The 21976-nt window shown below is 36.6% G+C and overlaps 1 protein-coding gene and 1 pseudogene across 4 annotated transcripts; one reads left to right on the plus strand and one right to left on the minus strand.

The window, feature by feature from the left end:
* The first annotated feature begins 45 nt into the window (after nt 1-45).
* On the plus strand, nt 46-1730 carry LOC133317236 (1-aminocyclopropane-1-carboxylate oxidase homolog 1-like; annotated as a pseudogene).
* A 3021-nt stretch (nt 1731-4751) lies between these two features.
* Nucleotides 4752-8272, minus strand: LOC133317159 (1-aminocyclopropane-1-carboxylate oxidase homolog 1-like). Of its 4 annotated transcripts, XM_061519012.1 has the most exons (4): nt 8103-8272; nt 7681-8051; nt 5763-6084; nt 4752-5222 (listed from the first exon to the last, which is right to left on the minus strand). In XM_061519012.1, exons 1-4 carry the CDS (start codon nt 8220-8222, stop codon nt 4971-4973), a joined length of 1065 nt encoding a protein of 354 aa, XP_061374996.1. In that variant the 5' UTR covers nt 8223-8272; the 3' UTR covers nt 4752-4970. The 4 variants fall into 4 exon arrangements, with proteins under 4 accessions (XP_061374996.1, XP_061374993.1, XP_061374980.1 ...); XM_061519009.1 differs by having other exon boundaries at nt 7696-8272; XM_061518996.1 differs by having other exon boundaries at nt 7681-8272.
* Nucleotides 8273-21976: the final 13704 nt, after the last annotated feature.

Consider the following 21976-nt stretch of genomic DNA (forward strand, 5'->3'; position numbering starts at 1 on the left):
TGTTTTTTATATTATTCTAGTGAACTTTGGGACATGTCCTCAAGAATGGAAAACCAAAGCTATATTGTATTCTTCTCTGAAAAATTTATCCGTTTGGATTGCCAAAAAATAAAATTGTTTCTTTTTTATAATAATTATGCATCTTAGTTCTATCTACACAAATATCAATATGAAACAGCACTTGAATAGTTCTCAAGATTTAACTTGAATTGAAGAAATTCCTTATAAGTAAGGGAAATTCGGGAGTAGAAGATTAAGGGCAAATCCTAGTGTATAAAGTTTCACAACTTATGTGAGTAAGGGTGAAGATCAATTATATGTGATTTTACTTAAAACATTAATTCAACGTAAAAATTTTATATTATATTTTTCTAATAGGCAAAGAGATTATTTTTCTGACTCGAAACCGTGATCTTCCGATTAAAAAAAATAACATTATCACTGCTTCAAAACACATACACACAAAAGAATATACTGACAAAATTGATCTGTTAAAAGAGGTGCCAATGCTGCTTTTGGTTGCAACATTGTCACCTTCACCAAGTGAATGAGATGACAAAATTCTGTTTTATAGACACATCAATAAGAAAATAAAATAAAATCATTTACTATTTGATTAAGGAAAATGCATTTGTCATGTTACTTGATAAATGAATAGTTGTTATGTTAAGAAAAAGACAAGATAAATTTATTGAATAATGTGTCCTTTCACTTTTTTAATATTATATAATTTGTCTTTTTCTTAACATAATAACTATTCATTTGTCATGTAACTTCACAAATGCATTTTCCTTTGATTAATATGTAACTATTTCCTAAATTTTAACTTCAATTCAACTATATTTTGGAAATTCCTTATTCGTCAAAAGAAATAGAATAACATTTCTCGTATTTTTATGTATGTGTGTGTGATAGCCACAAATTGTATTATTTTCAAGGTTACTTTTTGTAACCATATCTTAAACCGACTAACAGTTCTTATCTTGCTATTTTTCTCTTCTTCTGCTCTTAACTCTAAAAACAGAAGGAACATGGGGTTTTATACTACGACTCTGAAAGGCTGCGTGAGCTCAAAGCCTTTGATGACATGAAAACTAGTGTTAAAGGCCTTGTTGATGAAGGGGTTGCAAAGATACCAAGAATATTTCATCATCAACCAGATAAATTTGTGAAGGCCTCAAATTTAGGCAACACAGAACACATTATTCCTGTTATAGACCTTGCAGGTGTTGGCAAAGATCAAAGTACAAGCCGAGAAATAATAGGCAGAATAAGGGAAGCATCTGAGACATGGGGTTTCGTTCAGGTTGTCAATCAAGGTATCCCTGTGATTGTTTTAGAGGACATAAAAGATGGGGTGCAAAGGTTTCATGAACAAGATAATGTCATAAAAAAAGAGCTATATACCGGTGATCAAACTAGGCCATTTGTTTATAAATGCAAAAGTTTGATATGTATAGTTCCCCAGCACTCAATTGGAGGGATACTTTTGCTTGTTACCTGGCACCTTATACTCCCAAAGCAGAAGATTTGCAGGTAAGTCCATGTTTCTATACCGTCCCAAATTTTAGGCCAGTTAGATCAAGGTATATTTAGCTTCAGAAGTTATATTTGTATGGCATTAATATACATGAAATCTACAAAGAATCATCGGCTCATTGAACATTTTGTCCTTGTTTCAATTTTTTTTTATCATTTTGCTCCAGTTTGACCAACCCCCACTCCAATAAGTGACTTACCAAGGTACACTCTTTATAGTTGTAGAGCAACAAGAGATGAAAGACTTAGTAAATATTGTGTATATATATACAGCCTGAAATACATGATGTGTGACTAAGTCCCTTATACTACTTCTACTATATACAACACTCTTCCTCAAGCTGGAGCGTATACATCATAAGCACCATGCTTGTACATATATACTTTATTCGAGGACCCCTCAAAGACTTAGTAAATACATTTGTTAATTGATCATTAGAGGGTACAAAACTGGTCATAATTTCACCAGAAAGGACCTTTTCTCGAACAAAATGATAATCTATCTCAATACGCTTGGTTCTTTCATGAAACACTGGCTTGGTTATCACAAAGGAGAGTTGCTGGTCTAGTGTCTCCAAACTTGAGTTCTCCAAGAAGTTGCTTTAGCCAAATGAGCTTGCAAGTAGTAGTAGCCATGGAGCGATACTCTGCTTCAGCACTTGATCTCACAACTACATTCTGCATTTTTCTTTTCTAGGAAACCAAGTTACCTCTAACGAAGACACAATATCCAGTAGTAGATCTCCTACTAGTAGGACAACCTACCCAATCAGTATATCAGAATATTCGACAACTTTAACAAGACCTTCAAGGCCTTTTCTCGGAGATGCCTTGACATACTTGAGAATACAAATGACGGCATTCTAGTGTTCTTGACACAGAGAATTAAGAAACTGACTTACCATACTAACTGCAAATGAAATGTCAAGCCAGTGATTGTGAGGTAGTTCAGTTTTTCAACCAATCTTCTATACCTTTTAGGATCTGAAAAAGGCTCCCCCTGATTCGGTAAAAGCTTGACATTGGGATCCATAGGAGTATCAATAGACTTGAATTCAATAAAGTAGTCTTTTCAAGAATATGCAAAGCGTATTTCCTATTAGATATCAGAATTCTATCTTCAACTTGGGGCACCTCGATTCCTAAGAAATATTGAAGTTTCCTATAAGATCCTTGGTCTGAAAATGATGACATAAATGTTGCTTCAACAGAGTAATCTCATGAGTATCCTTACTTGTGATGACAATATCATCAAGATACACCAACAAGTAGATAGACCCGAAAGCTGAATGATCATAAAAGAGGAAATTATCAGCCTCACTCCGAGTCATATCAAATTGTTGAACAATAGTGCTAAAATCTATCAAACCAAGTTTGTGGAGATTGCTTGAGACCATATAGAGACTTGCGGAGATGACAAACAAAACCCAACTCCCCCTGAGCAACAAACCTAGGAGGTTACTCTATATAAACTTCATTCGCAAGATCACCGTCAAGAAAAATATTCTTAATATCAAGTTGATAAAGAGGTCAGTGGCGGATAGCAACCATGGCAATCAAGAGGCGAACATAAGACATCTTTGCCACAGGAGAAAAAGTGTCACCATAAAGACCTTTATCTTCATTTTACCATCAGGATCAACCTTTACAACATAAATCCACCAACAACCAATAATAGACTTTCCAGAAGGAAGAGGAACCAGATCTCATATGTCATTATGCTGAAGAGCACACATCTCATCAATCATTGCCTGTCTCCATCCGAAATGTGAAAGAGATTCACCTGTAGTCTTAGGAATAGACACAAGACAAAGAAGAAAGACATGCAAAATATGATGGAGTAAGACGATGGTAACTAATATTAACCGAATACCTGGCTAAAGGGCAAGTATCACATGTACCTTTATAGAGACCAATAGAAAGGTCACTAGCCAAAGGTGGGACCGAAGCCGAGAGAGGAGATGCAGTAGGATGTGAGCCCATAGAAGTATCTGGAGAAACTGGGAGTAGGGAAGCAGGTTGCAACTCAACTGGAGAAGAGGTGACCGAAGGAGAGTCAGACACAGGGACTAGTGAAGGCATAAGGTAGTCAAAGGAGGCGACAGAGAGAGATGACAGAATAGAACCAGAGTCCACAGGATCAGTAATGGAGCCAAAAAACGGAACTGATTCAAAGAAGGAAACATCTGCCGATATAAAGTATTGACGTAGAGTAGGAGAGTAGCAACGATACCTTTTTTGAGACCGAGGATAACCCAGAAAAACACATTTATGAGACTTGGGAGCTAGTTTATCTAAACTAGGACCGAGATGATGAACAAATCACGTAGAACAAAGACATGTTGGGACAAAGGATATAAAGGTTGATGAGGGAACAAAACAAAGTGAAATACCTGTTGATGAAGAACAGAAGAAGGCATGTGATTAATGAGATAGCATACAATGAAAACAACACCATCCCAAAACATGTAGGGAACATTGCCATAAGTGGCGGACCCATAAAATTTTATTTATGTGTGCACATTTAGAGACGGGGGAACGAGGGCAGTGTCCGTTAATATTTTTTTAAAGAAAGTTTTAAATGTATTAAAAAATAAAAGAATATAAATAAGAAAAAAAAAGAAAACTTCAATTTAACATAAAAAGCTAGTAATTAAAAGTCAACTAAGCTGTTACAAAATAGATGCATGTTAATCCTTTTGAGGGACTAATGTGGGTTTTTTTTTTAATTTCAGAGAGACCACGATTTCGACTAACTGGGTCAATTTTGGAATTTCGAGGGAATCGACTTTTTTTCTAAGGGATTAAATTGTGTCGCGTAATTTTTGTTGAAAACCGAAAATGTACTTTACTCTCTTTCCCCCCCAAATTTTTATGTGTGCACTTGCACACAATTGCAAACACAAAGGTCCGCCAATGATTGCCATCAATTAACAATGCACATGTAATTTAGAAACCCTAATCTTATGTTTATATAGGAGTTCAATGAGTATTATAGCCATTTATGACCATTGGACTATTAAAATTGCAATGTATATTTACATTGATGATTATTTATATTATAAAAAAAGAGAAATAATATTTACAATGAAATATTTCTATAAGTTCGAGAAAATAATTATTAATTATATGATAAAAAAATCAGAAATAACACTTAAAAGGCTAGTATAAAATTGAGGGGGTGATTGCCCTCCCTTATTCCACCACTGGATAACAATATCTACAAAATATAAATAGAATATCATGGATATGACAAACTGTTGGGTTGTACAGTTCAATATCTCACTTGCAAGACATATGCGATACCACAAATTTCTAGTCCTAGAATAAGAACCATAATCATATTGAATTTGATATATGCTATTATTTTCAACTTACACAGTTTATTCATTTATTGTGTAAATAAACCACCTAAATCCACATTATCCAACTCAGATCCTGAAATGTTGAAGAGCAGAGGTCCCATCAAGGCCTTTTGCAGTGTAGTAGGCTGAAAAATCCGTAACTGTGGTTTCTCTGTATTTTGGAGGATTGTCTTCTGATAATAACTCTTTTATAGGTCCATAGAGCTTCGATGATGGTTTAACATCTGTGCTGAAAAAGCATGCAACAGATATTCTTGGACCTATGAGATTTGCCAGCACTCTGTGTTCCGCACTCTTGAATCTGTCATTTGTTACGAGCTGCACTTCAACAAAATTAATAAATAGCTGCATTCATATTAGTTCATTTCACATATCATAAGAATTTGTTAAGTTTCAATTTCATACAAGGCTTTTTGCTATATATCCGGTAAAAATATTAATGCAAATAAAGTATTGTTACTAATAGGTTAAGTTTTTCTCCAATCACGTGAGAGGTAAAGTTAGCTTCTACAACCTGAGCACCACCATAACTTATAGGGAAATATAAGAATCATGTTGCAGGAATGGCACTGTTCATTCCTGCAACAAGGATCCGCTTCCGTATCTTAAGGATACGATGTCGTATCCTGATTTTGGTCTGACTTTTTTTTTTAAGCGTGGGACCCACACTTGATTTGTGTGTGCAGGAAAGTGCTCTAGTCATGTCACATGACAAAAAGCGAACCCTAACTTATACTAGCCAATTTAATATATCATGGTAAAATTTATTAGTTTGTAGCAATGATGCTGCAGATTCAATAAGCATTCACAATAACTGTAGCAGGAAATAAACATTCAAAATAGCAACAAAGAACTTGCCTGCAGAAAATCACCAATATTAACTATAAGAGCCCCAGGTGCTGGAGTTATATCAATCCACTTATCTTGGTAAAGAATCTGGAGGCCACCAATATGGTCCTGGAGAAGCACTGTGAGAAAAGAATTATCTGAATGTTTGGTTATTCCAATAGTCAATTCAGGTTCAGGGCATGCAGGATAGTAATGGCAAAGTGCAAGAAGCCCCTCAGCACAACCCATGTCTTTCAAATGGTCTGAATGCAGCCCAAGAGCTTCTGATAGTAATTCAAAGAGTGTAATTCCTAGTTTCATCACATTTGTCCCATATTCCAATACTATATCCCTACAAGAAGATGCAGCCAACAAACAATTAAATGTCTTATAATAGAAATAGAAAGTTTAACTTTGGATCTTCTTCCACTTTGTAACTTAACTTGCATTGGCTTGTATAGCTGTTTGTCTAACTTCCTGTCACAGCCATTGTTCGATAATGATGGATCGAGGTTGTTGTAGAATTTGTAAGCTAACAGTATTTATAGAAGAGACAATCGTGTGTAGTGATAAATAAATCACTGTGCACAAACAATAGGGAGAGAACGAGAGAGGTGTGGGTGCATGAACATTGATAGCAAGACGGATTAGGGCTTTAAGAGACATACGTGGGTTAAGAGGGGTTTACCTGATACTGTCGAGGCCCGGGATAAGGCTCATTAAGCAAGACTGATGGATCCATTATGTGAGTCCAGAACAACCATGATTAGTAATTCTTCACATTCACAAGTGGGAGACACAATTTATAGTGTATTGTGCTATTGGGAGGTTCTTAGAATCTGATGGGCCTATGGGCTGAAAGGGAAGGGGTGATAGAATAAGTTAGTTAGTAAGGGAAATTATTTTAGAATAATACTAGAGAATATGATAAAAGGAGGGGAGAGAGTGTAGTGAGGTAGGCATGTATTGAGCATTTGGTGAGTGGGGAATTTGGGAATCTCTTGGGAACTTGATAGAGACCTGGACCCTCGAACTGGAGGAGAAGAGGCGAATTCACAAGGCATCCAGGGAACAATAGGGGTAGATGATATAGAGAAGAGAGAAGTCGTTCAGCTAACGAGAGGTGACAGAACCAGGATTCAAAGTAGGTGGACCAAAGACTATATGATGGACACACGTGGCTAACAGGTGTCAAGACCAAGAGGATGGAACCGCTCAGCATATATGACTTGGGCTGAGTGTAGTCATTAAATCAGTAAATGTATTTGGGCCTTTGTAATTAGTAGCCCACTTCGTAATTCTGTTGAGTATAATAGATGAGAAGGTTACTGTTAGGGGTTTAGCTAAAATCTGTAACAAACTTTGTCTTCTTCCTCATCTCTTATTTTCTGGAGTGATCAGCAAACTCGAATTGCTGAATTATATTTGACGTTTGATTTCTTGATTTCCTTGTGTTTGAGAATCCATAGCTTGAGGCTATTAGAACTCTTGGAGCCTAAAGTAGTTGGTTCTAAGGGAGAGTTGAGGTCTTTTGGTGTTTTATTCTCTATTGTATTGTTATTCTTTTTGTATTTGTATAGTTTGTAATTTCAGTTTATCAAAGTGTATTTTCCCGGTCACACAGTGTGATAGGTTGGAGTCGTTTCTTTGGAATCAATAATTAGGGAAATTGTCATCAATTTGTAGTTAATTGATTCGAATCAATGAAATGTTATTGCTGTCATTATGGAAATGTTGCTGTCCTGTTTATTTGTCTCTATTGAGCTGAACAGGTGCTGTTAAATAATCCATATACGCATAGGTACCATCAGAATCTTATTTAAGAACCATGGATGATTCTTTGTAGATTTCATGTATATTAATATCATAAAAATATAAACTTCTGAAGCTAAATATACCTTGATCTAAGCGGCTTAAAATTTGGGACAGTATAGAAACATGGACTAACCTGCATACTACTGGCAAGTCTTCTGGTTTTGGAGTATTAGGAGCCAGGAAACATGCTAAAGTGTCCCTCCAATTGAGTGCTGGTGAACTATACAGATCAAAGTTGCTATTATACACAAATGGCCCAGTCAGATCACGGGTATATAGCTCTTTTTTAACCTCACTGTCTTGTTCATGAAACCTTCGCGCCCCATCTTTTATGTCCTCTAGAACAGTCAAAGGGATGCCATGATTAACAACCTGAAAGAAACCCCATGTCTCAGATGCTTCCCTTATTCTTCCTATAATTTCTTGGCGTGTACTTTGATCTTTGCCAACACCTGCAAGGTCTATAACAGGAATTATGTTTTCTGTGTTGCCTAAATTTAAGGCCTTCACAAATCTATCAGGTGGATTATGAAATAAGCTTGGGATCTTTGTAACCCCTTCATCAACAAGGCCTTTCACACCAGCTTTTGTATCATCAAATGCTTTGAGCTTACACAACCTATCAGAGACTTGCTTAACTGTTCCTGCAATTTCATGTGTAGTAGAAAACTCCATAGAACAAGAAGAGAAAAATAACCAAGAGAAGCACTCTTAGTTGGTTTAAGACAAGGTTACAAAAGGCAACCTTGAAAATAACACAATATCATATGTAGTTATTATAGACACGGCCTTAAGGGGACTTTGACATCCACATATGTATAATATGCACAAAAAGACAAGCGTTACATCAGGGATTGGCAAGTGCTGATCAAACAAATGACCATAAAAAAAATGCAAATAATACAAATAACGCATACCATATAAAAGGATTTTAAATGTGCCCACTTGCCAATGTTTGGAGTATAACGCATACCATATAAAAGGATTTTAAAATCACACCCAATTATACAAATAATATAATCCTTAATCTTAAACTACACATGAATGGGGAGAGGGTGGTCAAGACCCAGATTAAATACTCAATATTAAAGTTTATTATTTATTGTGCTAATCTTTTCTTTAGGTAGTTGATTTATTAAATCCAAGTTGTCACAATAATTTAGTTTTCTTATATGTAAAGCATCTTGGGAAAGATAAAAGGATACCTTAGTTTATTTTTCATCAAGGAAAACTGAAATGAAAATCCTCTTCATTCTATCTACTCCTCCCTGATCCCCTCTATTTTGAAGACTTTGTGTGTTACAAGTCTCGGTTGTATGAGTAATTAATGTGAGATGTATATGGCCTTGAGCACTCTCACTCTTTGAGCTAGCTTTTAGGTTGGTGACCTCAATGCCCGTAACAATTGGTATTTCAATGAGAGTTGAGGCTACGGAAAGGGCTACCTATAGGCTAAATTAAGGTGTTATACCTCTCAAAGGGGTATTGTACTGAATACTAATAAGTGAATGAAGCTGCATCCCAAGTCGAACGACGCCAAATTTAACGTGAGCCATCAAACTCACGCAAACTAAATAAACAAGTTCAATAAAATTTGTAATATAATGGTGAACCTGGATTGTATTTCATTCATGGATTTTACACGAGTCTATATCACTGGTTAAAACAGAAAATTAAGGGGGATTTTTTAAATTTTTTTGATTAAAATAAACAAGTAAAATGAGATTTTTTAAAGTAAAGGCAATCAACCAAGAATTAGGATTCCATGGACATTCGTCATTGAATGAATAATTACCAATTTTGTTATTGACCCTAAACAAATCGGAATCCCTGCATTCGTATAGAAACCCCTCTCTAGGCGATAGCCTATCTTTTAGTTGAATATGGCGCATTAATCAACCTATAACCGATAAATATAAAGATTAATCTTTTTCCAAGAATGCAATCACGTATCTCAGATTCAACATCCACAATCGCGCAATGTTCAATCTGAGTTGGGAAAGGAAAAAAAATCGGTCAAAGGGGAGGAGTAGGTCCTCTGGATTCAACCATGAAATCCCCTTGGGTTGATTAAAGTGGCGCTTAGCCTAGCATGACTAAGTAAGGCAAAACGAAACTGATAAAGAAGAAGACGAAGAGCATAAATGTAAAATTGAGATCTTCTCCAATGTCGTCAATCGTACAAATCTAAAACGAAGACCGTCGAATGTTTCCTAATTTCGCCCTTTTAACCCACATTCAAACTGGATTAGGGCTCCACTAAATTCGGCTCATAATTAAAATAAAATAAAATCAAAGTAATGGCCTTGGGCCTCGTGTACAATGGGTTTCTCAAGACAACTAAAAGCCCAACTAATTAAATAAATTCCAACACTAACGTCCTACTTGGGCTCCAACTTCCACCATCTTTTTCTCCTAGTTGAGCTTTCATGGTTGCATAACATTTGTAGCCATTTGAATAATCTGCAAAAAGAGACAAGAATGAGATCAATCGGACACCTGTAGCAAGAGCTATGATCAAAGTACTGCAGCAACGAAAATTTGGAATTTTAGGACAAAAACGAATTAAACCCAATAAAAAGCCTAAAATCCAATTTAGCCCAAAAGATCATTATTTACTCACCAAATAATCCTAAAAATAATAATTAAGAGTAACAAATAAGTGTAATAAAATATCAATTATCAAATCCCTCAACACTTATTTTTTTGCACTCTTGAATAAAATCAAGACTTGAAATAAACCAAGAGAAAATAAAACCAAAGACTAAAAGATTAACATATCCTTTCTAACAATTGCCAAGAATACAAAGATATGAACAAGGATCACAATGCTTCAAAAGATCAACCAATGAAGATAAAAATTCATTCATCTCAATTTACAGAACCTAGTAATCTCAATTGATAATGCTGATTATGCAATATGGTCTCTCAATGGATGCTATCAATCAATCTCTCAAGTGTATGAGGTAAATAAGTGTATCACTCAAATTTTATCCAAGAAAATTGTCCTACCATAGGTTTGCTCAAGTTCTATTTGTCCAGTACTTAAAAAAATGCATCGGCAAATCAAGAAGGCTTTTATTCAAGGTTGTAATGGTGCTAGAGTGAAGATGTGGATGAGTATGGGAATGAGAGGCTAAGCAACCAAGAAAATTAAAATAGCACTAGTTAAAAACTAAATTAACGAAACATAACTAAAACAAAAAACAAAAACAAAAATAAAGCAAGGGAAAAACAAAGATGAAGAGTAATAAAAAACACAAAGTCACTCGAAGGGAAAAGGGCTACCACAGAGTAAGTGGACGTTGGCCCTTAAAGGAAGCGACAATGTTATGAGTCCCTTATTAGTTGTATGAACAACTAATGTTGGGTTTATAAGGTCTTGGACATTCCCACCCTTTGAGCTAACTTTTGGGGTGTTGAACTCAAGGTCCGTAACATTATAGTTGCATTTTCATAATAGAATTGTAGAATATAGAGAGTGTTGCGAAATCGGTAAGTATACCGTTCGTTTCAAGTGATAAAGTGATAAGTAAGATATCGTTCTCTCGAGGATTAATGCACCAAATATTAAATTAACTATTCCCCTTGAATTGGAAGAAAAGAATTCAGTTTGATTGTGAAAATATTTTGTGAGTGTAATTTAAAAACAGAAATTTAAAAACAATAATATTCAAAAGTATGCAAGAAAAGATCAAGAAGTCAAAGAAAATATGAGTTATGAAAAATTGTAAAAGAACTGTAGCCAGGATGCACTTCACCTTCGATCCTCCCTTATATTCCTAAATTGAATTTTATAATTAACTAATTTATTTTCTCAGACAATTCATTATTTTCCTATTAAATAGTTGAACCCTAATGTCTTAGTTATTTTAACCCTTTAACCCAATTAGAATCCTAGTGTCCTAGTAATTCCTCTTGAACTAAGCATTAAACAAATGAATTATAAGTCTACAATCTATGTAAGTCTGCATTAAGCAAATGAATTATAGGTCATGCACAAATTGTTATTCTACCCTTGTCCAGTTTAAAATCCCAATATGTATATTGTGAGTCCTAACCCTCAAAACTCTATAATAGACGATCAATTCTATCAAGGATATGGAAAAATTAACACAGGAAGAATAAAACTAACTAAACTAATTAATTTATAAAAATAATATAGAAAATATAAAGGATTCACATTGGGTTCGTGATCCCAACTACAAAAAGAAATTAGTCAGACATATCTGGCTTTAACAAATTAAAATAATAAAAATTGTTCATAAAAACAATAAAGAAGAAGAAGAAGATGAAGCAGAGTCTTCGGTCTTCAACTTCGTTGGTATTCCTGATCTCCAGCGTGAGCCTCCAAGAATTCTATCAATTCTCTCCAGCAAAAGATGATTGTCTCTAGGGTCTGAGTCTTTATTTATAGACTTTGCGCCCTTGTCTAGAAATCTTGATCATATCTTCAATGTGTATCTTGGGTCCAATCTTCTCTGATATAATCTGAGATAAGTTACTGATTTTCCCGTACCTCCCGCGCTATTAGCGCCAGTTTCGCGTTGATAGCGTGGGAATTTTATTTAGCATACTGCAGCTCCGCGCTGACAGCGCGGTTGGCTTGAATAGATGGCACTGCTAGCGCTAGTGCCACGATAGTAACGTGGTGGTTCTGGATCAAAAAGTTCTTCTGGCGCTACTAGCGCCAGTTCCGCACTAATAGATCGGGGCTTCATATTTGCTCTTCCAATTTGGGCTTCTTTTTGTCCTGTTTTTCTACAAAATTATAAAAAAATCAGTGACAAGATATCTGATTGAGATTTATCAATTTAATATCAAATCTAGCCCTTTTTATCCAAGATTGATCAAGATTCTTTATCTTTTTGGCTTAAGATCATATATATGCTGGAGACATATCAAACAATTCTTAGATTTGAACGTTGCTGTCCTCAGCAATGTACCAGATCAAAAATAGAAGTAAGGATAATTTCTGTGAAGAGAAAAACATGGAACACAATTATCTTAAGAGATCAGACTGCTATGCATGTATAACTTCCTGTTAAAACTTCAAACAATGCTTTTCAGTTTTATCAAGAAATTCGAATTATAACTTGAATGTTCCTCACTAGATAAATATATAACTCTCATCACTCTAGTGTTTGATGGGTTCACACGCATTCCATCATTGTAGTAGTAATTCCATAAGCTTGATCATATTCTCAAGTTCCTAAGATTGAGGAACCCATTTGACATGCATAGACTGATCAAAAGGTCTTTGATAAGTTATAACTTGGCCTGGTGTGGGGGTAAGAATCTTTTGGACAGAGACTGGTTAATTTGAGAGACTGAAATACTGAGATTTTTGATAATACTTCCTTCTTAGTCTTTAATTCTGTCACTTTTCGTCGTTTCGGGATTCTTATTCCATTTTTCACTACTTTTTTTCTTTTCTTTCCTTGTTTGCAGATGTTTTCTTTCTTTTCTCTTTTGAGCTGCATTTTTGCATACCATTCTTCTTTTTCCTTTTTTCAACTTACTAAACTTTTCTTTTTGAGAAGTACCTTGATTTTTTTCTTTGGATCAGCATTTCAATCTCCTTCAAGGTATGTCAATGGAGAAATGGTTAAATAATTTTTATCAGGTTTTTGAATAAACTGGTCTAAGGCTCAAAAGGGTTGAATAATGGAAATTTTCTAGGTAGTCTGTTTGGCTCTAAGTTAACAAGAATAAACATGCCTTTATCATATCAGTAATGCATGCAAGCTAGAGAAACATATCAAGTTCTAGAAAACTACTACAGTGAGGCCTCTCTGGAATTTTTTTTACTGTTTAGGCTCAATCCTCACAAGTTTAATTCAAGCTAGAATCTAATTTCAAAATTTCACATCAAGCATTATCTAAAAATTATTCATTAAAGCAGTTATACAAACGAGCAATCATCACTCTCAGATTATCTAAAAAAAATTTAATGCGCCACAGATATCAAATGTGCTTCTTATGATTGAATCTAATTAATTACTGAGTAAGCTTTTGCAAAACCTAGGAACGCTTGTTCAGGAATTCAATAATTTTTTTTTGTTTTTCTAAAAAAAATTGAATAATAAAAAAATCTGAATTAAAAACAGCAGGATAAAATTAAAAAAAATTGAAAGGTTAAAGTATCTCCCCTTTTTAACAGAAAAAAATTCTGTTAGATGTCTCTGTTGTGCAATTTTGCAGTTAGCAGGTATTGTAACAACCCGTTGTACACTGGTGATGTTATCATTGCATATGGTATTAAGCACAGTTACAATCACAGTCATTGACTTAATTAAATTACGGGTAAACTTTTTCCTTTAATAAATCCACATTGTTAAACAATTAACCATTTCCGTAATTAATTAAAACAACACTATAATTGTAAATGCAATACTTGCGGAAGCATAAAACATACTAATTATAATCCCTCCATGTAATACCATTCATTTTAGGTTTTAAAGACACTTATTTTCAAAATTTACACTGTGGTAATCGATTACCACTCTTGAGGTAATCGATTACCAAAGGTTCAAAACGAGACAGTAGCTCAATTTGGGCTCCCCTGTTTCTGGTAATCGATTACCTTGAGATTGGTAATCGATTACTGAACTAGGTAATCAATTACCAATGCTCAGGTAATCGATTACTTTGTTCATAGTGGCTCAATTTTCGCGTCCTCTATTTCAGGTAATCGATTACCAAGGAAAAGTAATCGATTACTCTGCAGTAAAAATGACAGATGACAGCTTTAAAGACACAAAATGAGTTATGTAACTTACTCCTAACACCTTGATACTTAATATACACCTTACCCAAGTACTAATATAGGCTCTAGACCCTTCCATCATGCATATTCATTATGAATGAACCCATTACAACAATTCTCAATATCATAACCATTTTACACAACAAATGGTCTATTTGCAACCCAATTCTTCCAATGCCTCAAAATACAATTATGTGGCCATGGACAAGTCACATGCTCACTCAAAATACAAATATGATAAGAGGCATAACTATACATCAATTTTAAAGGACTTAACATATAGTCATGAACATACAAAAGCAAGGCAATATCCACATGCAACAAGTTCATAACCTAAGTCCAAAATATTAAATACTATGCTATGTGCATCAAATGGAATCCTCCAACATACTATGCCCTCCAAATGCACCTCACGCTTAACTCCTCCATGCTCAATATAACCTGAAATGATGTCACCAAACGCGGGGTGAGTTATACAAATATATCTCAGTAAACCAAGGGTACTAGAGGATCACTCCACCCCATGGCTCACTCAATGTGCATACAATGATCATCATATAAAATGCATAACATACAAATATCACACAACAACTGGGCACAAATCCAAGGACATCCACATCAGGATTCCCTTCAAGGACCCCATCATATAACTCCCGAAACTTCCTGGTGCCTCTCCCAAGGATGAGACTACCCCATGGCAAAACCCAACTGGAACTCCTCATGAGCCCTATCCAGCGAAAGTCCCTCGTTTGGATCATCCTGGTACCGCTCCCAGAGTTGGCCCCACGGTAAAACTCGACCGGAATCCCCAAAGGATATCTCCAGCGGAAGTCCAAACCAACACACATCTACTGGCCAGAGATCACAATTATATCATACAACATGCTCCAAGAATGTCACACAATCATGTCAATAATACATGAACATACATTTATACATAATCAAAGGCATCAAATCCAACCACAACCTTCCACTAGGTGTGGTGGAACACACGAGGGAATAAAACCCAAGTTCCAAGGGTTTACCTCCACTCCGAAGCCAATGCTCCCCAACGTAAGCTCCAAGCTTAATTCTCCTCTATTGAGTCCGAGAGAGGAAACCTATAATGATCAATCAACATGATCATCAATACAATTTCAAGACAGCAATTCACTTTCAAAATACAATAATTCTCAACAAAACAACTTAGGCCTAATGGCCAACTACATTTAATCCAATTACTTCAACAATTTTAGTCATTAAACTAAATCACCATTTATGCACTAAGGCATCACTCATTGGTTATACCACATTTTCACATCATTTTCCTTTTTTCCTTCAATATGGTTGAAATCTCACACACACAACACATCCAACATTCCTCCTTTCAACTTCACTACCTCAAACCAACCTACCATTCATTTAAACACCAATCACAATCATATAACATCAACTATATCATTTTTACATCATCAAACCATCCATGACCTCAATAGGTCAAATTCTTCATGCTAGGGTCCCAAAGGATTTTAAATCCAATTCAACACTTACACATGTCATAAAATCCTATTATTAACCTATACCAATGGTCCATAATTCAATTGTTCAATTACACCACATACCAATTTCATAAAGTCTTGAAACTCATCACAAAATTGCCTAAGTTATAAATTTACAAATCACTATAATTTTCATTGCATCAATCATCATCATTTATCATTCTAAGCATTTAATTCCAAAGACGACATACCATTTAATGCTCCTAACTACCATAACTCAATTTACAACTTCAAAACCCTCATCCAAATTATGATCTCTTTGAAAACTAAATGAGAATGAGAAATCTTACCACCAATAGCTTCCTAGGATCCAAGGGAATGATCTCCAAGCAATGAACCAACCCAAAAGTCACCAAAAATTTCCCAAAATCCCCAAATTTTTGTGGCTGTTTTAGGGCATTATATCCCTCCACAATGCTCCCCACAAGATGTACTCTATATGGAAGTCACTCACAAGAGTATGGGAAATAACTTTGTAGTTGGAAGTTTTTGCTAAAAATGACTCTAAATCAAGGTTTGTGTTTGAAAAGCTCACTTGCCCTTTAATGGTGGAGAAGGTCACGATGGAGGAGGAGAAGAAGTAGGAGAGAGAGTGTGCAGATTTTTCACTTAAAAAGGTCACTTACCCACTTAAGTCACTTAAGTGGGTCCCATACGCCAATTAACTTTCTTAAATTATCCAATTTAACCCACAAATTCATAACCTACGTATTTTTCTCATTATCATCATATTTTTACTTCCTAAAAACACTGATAATACTTTCGCGCTTATCGGTACAATTATACCACAGTATTTTATATTGGAAAAATCACTATTCATCAAATTTTCTGAAACTTGCCTATCCACTCGATTTTTCGTCCTGAATCCATTTCCGGCATTATTTTTATCATTTGAGACCTTCTACTCAATTTTTCTTGTCTAGGGACACGTGTTTGGTAAATTACCATTTTGCCCTTTTCACGCAGTTTGACATTAATTTCAGGATTTTCACTAATCCTTCCCTTTTAAATCACCTTTCATATATAATAATACATTTATAAAATTCTGAGGTGTTATAGGTATCGCATACGGTATGCGCCCAATTCCCAGATTTAGAATGTTGTTGTCCTCATCAATAAACTAAACTATTCGAGTGAAGCTAATTCTGTGCAGGTGGAACACACACACCTTTTAAAAATCAGAAGATAATCATAATTCATCATGTAAAAAGGGAAATAATCCAACCATAATATCCAAATAAAATACTCAAAATAGAAAAATAAAATGCTAAGTCAAATAAATGGTGAAGTGTGTGTGACATGGAATGCAAAAATAACTATGAGTCCTCCATGGTATCATCTGCATCATTAGTTGCTGCAACTGGAGGCTCATCTTGCTCCTGTGGTAAGGTAGGTGGTGAAAACTGAGGCCGAAAGCTAGTGGTGTCAATCCCTCTGTCTAAGCATATCTGCTCTATCATCCTCATAATGTAATCATTTTGGACCATCATCCGCTGTGTCTTTCGGTCCAAAGTCTGGAGGAGGAGAGAATCCGTAGAGAGGGCGACAGCTGTTGCTGGTGCTGGCTCAGGCTCATGCTCAGGGGATGCTTGAGGTGGTGGTGGTGGTGCAGGTGGGGCTCCATCTGGTCCATGAGAAGCTCTACACAGTGCTTGCCGGATGGACTCGTTACTCATGGTGGTCAAATGATTTTGAGTCATTTGGGTATGGACCTTCACATCTCGCAGCTCTTCATCAGGTATCTCCACATCAGGTATCTCCACCCTACCTGCAAGCATAGCTGTGTAATTAATGAGCTATGTGCTAGGCGGGCATCCGCCTTCCCATGAGTGATGACATATACTATCCTATCAGACAAGATAGCTCCAATGTTGAGATTTCCCTCCCCCGTAAGGGTATACAACAATACTGCTCTCTCAACATTCACATCACTCAGATTAGTCGAGGTGATGACAATGGAATTAATAAAAGTATGCCAGAAAATAGCCTCCCCATTAAGATCCAGCCTCTCCAACTTCTCTGGCACCTCCGGTTGACCACTCTTTGACTTCCAGCCGAATGGGGGTGAGTGATGGCAGTCCTGATTCTCTCTGCTATATCTGGCATATCCTCCCTATATAGGCCTCTTCCTTCAGAAGGCTGCAACTTGTTGAATGTTTGCTGAAATTGGCAGCTCTTTGTCAGGTCATATGTGGTTTGAAGGAAGCTCTCAATGGCTGCTGCATCAAAAGGAACTTCCTTTCCTCTTATCCGGCTTTTCTCGGTCATTGCCACAGTCTCCTTATCATCATTGGCACAAAATTCCTTCATAATTGTGCTGGAGCTGGGCTCGGGGAAATCTACCAAAGTGTGCCACTTCCTCCTCTCAATTGTTTGCCACACTGGACAATCCATATCTAAGGTATGGCTGATTGGCCTCTCTGATATTATTTTCTTGGGCAGGAACCACTTGACATACCGGCCTTGGTGGTCAGGTGACAGGAACCGAGTGCTGTCAAACTCAGAAGATGAAGAGGCCCTAGGCCTCTTGGTACCAGATGTACTGCCAGCTTTCTTGCTCCCAATGGTTCCCTTTTTCATATTTTTCTCATGTTTACTCTACAATCAGACAATCCCACCAAAACATGATAATAATATAAATGCATTTGATGAGACCTAATAAACTCCAAATAAAAGGAACCCTTAAAGGAATAAATTATTAAGCATATGATTACCTCCCACCACTAATATTACTCGAACCTCCTCTACATAGTGGTGCTCCACAACTCAGCTAGGACCCACTGTTTCGTTGAGTAAGAGTAATATTAGAAGTGTTAGACACTTAGGGTGCTGGTTAATACTTAACTGAGACATAAGTTGCAGGCTCAGCCGGGCTTATGTGCTTAGGGTAATAATGCTAGGTTGGTTGCATGAGATGCACCACTAAGTGACAAGGAGTTGTCAACCTAATGTTAAGAGAGGGTATGAGATATTGTTGATGAGGATCAACGCATTATTTAAATTAATCTTACGGTCACAGACGGGGGTTAAAATAGATAATCGCACTCTTAATCTCACTAAGGTAAAATCTAAAAGTAGATTAACCCTAAGTCAAATGGGAAGGGTCATTGACTTAGATAAAATAGTGGGAGGGGCAAATTATTTAAAGTCTTTAATAATTTGTTTATACAACATGTCTAAATATATTAATTAAATCATCTTTACATCTTTTTCAGTTTTTAGTATGACTAATCCACTGTCACTGCGCTCAATACTCGATACGAACAAACTAACCGGTTCAAACTTTATGGACTGGTATCGGAACTTAAGAATTGTTCTTAGGGACGAAAAATAGCTTATGTCCTAGATTCTGCATTACCCGTAGCTCCTAGGGAAGGGGAAGATGGGCTCGCGGAATTTGATTTCGAGGCCCACAAACAACACATGGATGACAATGTGTTGACTGTCTGCATCATGTTGGCATCCATGTCGCCTGAACTGCAAAAGCAGCATGAGCATATGGATGCTCCCTCTATTGTCTTACATCTCAAGGAGTTGTATGACATTAGAGGCAGACATGACAGGTATGAGGCCTCTAGAGAATTGTTCTCATGCAGGATGTTTGAGAACATGTTTGTGAGCAGTCATGTTCTTAAGATGATCGGGCTCATTGAGAAGCTAGGAAATCTAGGCTTCGTGATGGATGCCGAGCTAAGTAATGACTTAGTCCTGACCTCGCTTCCACCTTCCTTCAGTCAATTCATTATGAATTACAACATGCATGTGATGCTTGTGAGCTTGCCAGAATTGTTAAGCATGTTAACAACTGCTGAAGTGTCTATCAAGAAGGATAGGACACATGCTCTTCCGATTGGTGGGCCTAGCAAGGCAAAGGGTAAGGGCAAAGAGCCTGCGAAAGGAGACTCCCTTAAACCCAAAGGAAAACCCAAGAAGAAGAAAGGCAAAAAGAAGGGTAAGAGTGCATCTAAGGACAAAAGTGATGCTGAATGCTTCCATTGTGGCAAGAAAGACCATTGGAAGAGGAATTTTCCAGACTACCTGAAGAGTGTGAAGGACAAGAAGCATGGTGATGCTTCTACCTCAGGTACTTTCATGATTGAGATAAATTATTCTTGTGCTAATCCTACCTCATGGGTATTGGATACCGGTTGTGGTTCTCATATCTGCAATATGTTGCAGGTGCTTAGGAGCCCAAGGAGATTGGAGAGAAACGAGGTGGACCTTTGCGTTGGCAATGGAGCAAGGGTTGCTGCTCATTCTGTTGGAGATGCCGACCTTATTTTGCCTACGGGCCTTTTATTGCATTTGAATAATTGTCTTTATGTTCCAAACATTTCTAGAAACATTATTTCTATTTCTTGTTTTGAACAAGATGGTTTTACTTTTAGTATTAAGAATGGTACATTTTCTATCATTTTAAAGGATATTGTTTATGGTACTACTTCTTTAATAAATGGATTGTATGTTATGGAAATGGGAACTGAAGTGCTCAATATAGCCATGAAACGACCTAGGATAGATAATCAATCTTATCTTTGGCATTGTAGACTAGGGCACATAAAAGAAACAAGATTGTCTAGGATGCATGCAAATGTATACCTAGATTTCATGGATTTGGAATCCTATGGACAATGTGAATCTTGTCTAGCTGGGAAAATGACTTGTCACAAGCCTAAAGGGCTTGAGAGTCATAGGGCTAGTGAGTTATTAGAACTCATTCACACTGATGTTTGTGGGCCAATGTCTATAGAGGCTAGAGGAGGATACTCCTATTTCATCACCTTTACTGATGACAAATCAAGATTTGGGTACGTGTACCTAATGAGATATAAATCTGAAACCTTTGAAAAGTTCAAAGAGTTTAGGAATGAAGTAGAGAAACAGCGTGGCAAGATGATTAAGACATTACGATCAGATCGTGGTGGTGAATATCTGAGCCATGAGTTTCAGGATTATCTGGGAGAAAATGGAATTCTCTCGCAGTTTACTGCACCTTACACAGCACACCAAAATGGTGTCTCCGAAAGGAGAAACAAGACCTTGTTAGACATTCTCAGGTCTATGATGAGTGAGACTCAACTTTCAAAATCGTTTTGGGGATATGCCTTAGAAACAGCGGCATACCTTCTAAATAGGGTACCGTCTAAATCTGTTCAGACCACACCATATGAGATATGGAATGGTAAGAGACCCAACCTGAGTTACCTTAGGGTATGGGGATCGCTAGCTTATGTCAAAGCGTTGGCATCAGACAAGCTTAGTGCTAAGAGTACTAAATGTCTATTTATGGGGTATCCCAAAGGTACTAAGGGATACTACTTTTACTCCATGGATGAACACAAGGTGTTTGTGTCAAACAATGCTGAGTTCCTTGAGAAGGATTTGATCTCTCAAGGAGCCAGTGGGTGTAAGATTGATCTTGAAGAAGTTCAAGAACCACATGAACAGATTCAGGAATCCGAGTCTGCTCCGCAGGCGACGTTCTCCAATGGAGAAGTAAACACACAACTCCGTAGGTCAACGAGGGTCATCCATCCATTGCCATTTACACATCATATGGCTTATTTTACATCATAAGTCTCTAAATGCCTTTAAACAAAATGTGTGGCCATGTACAAGTCTCATGCTCACCAAAATACCAATATACACAATAGGCATGAAATATAAACCAATTACTAAAGACTTAGAATATAATCATGAACACCACAAAAGCATGGAAATCTCAACAAGCAATATGTTCATGATCTAAGTCAAAAATGCTAAATGTAATGCTATGTGCATCAATCATGCTCCTCCAAAATTCCATGCTCTCCATATGCACATCATCCTCAACTCATCTACTAAGCGGACCTTTTGCCAGAAGCTCCTCTATGCTCATTATAACCTGAAATGATGTCCCCAAACGCGGGGTGAGATATACAAATATATCTCAGTAAAATGAGGGTACTAGAGGATCACTCCACCCCATGGCTCACTCAATGTGCAACAAATAACATCATGTAAAATGCATAATATACAAAATCACCAAACAACTGGGCACAAATCCAAGAACATCCACATAAGGATTCTGTTCAAGGACCCCATCATAAAACTCCTGGGAAGTTTCCTGGTGTCTCTCTCAT

Source organism: Gastrolobium bilobum, unplaced genomic scaffold (assembly GCF_033153095.1).
Source record: "Gastrolobium bilobum isolate Gb01-03AN ecotype WA unplaced genomic scaffold, APGP_CSIRO_Gbil_v1 utg58662, whole genome shotgun sequence".
Taxonomy (NCBI): domain Eukaryota; kingdom Viridiplantae; phylum Streptophyta; class Magnoliopsida; order Fabales; family Fabaceae; genus Gastrolobium; species Gastrolobium bilobum.

What these genes read in the sequence shown, in the direction of transcription:
- LOC133317159 (XM_061518996.1), bottom strand. Translation starts at nt 8,222, where the DNA reads ATGGAGTTTTCTACTACACATGAAATTGCAGGAACAGTTAAGCAAGTC. An exon ending in GACTTGCCAGTAGTATGCAG is followed by an intron (nt 6,085 to 7,680) that starts GTTAGTCCATGT and finishes ATCTTCTTGTAG; the next exon opens with GGATATAGTATTGGAATATG. An exon ending in ATATTGGTGATTTTCTGCAG is followed by an intron (nt 5,223 to 5,762) that starts GCAAGTTCTTTG and finishes GTTGAAGTGCAG; the next exon opens with CTCGTAACAAATGACAGATT.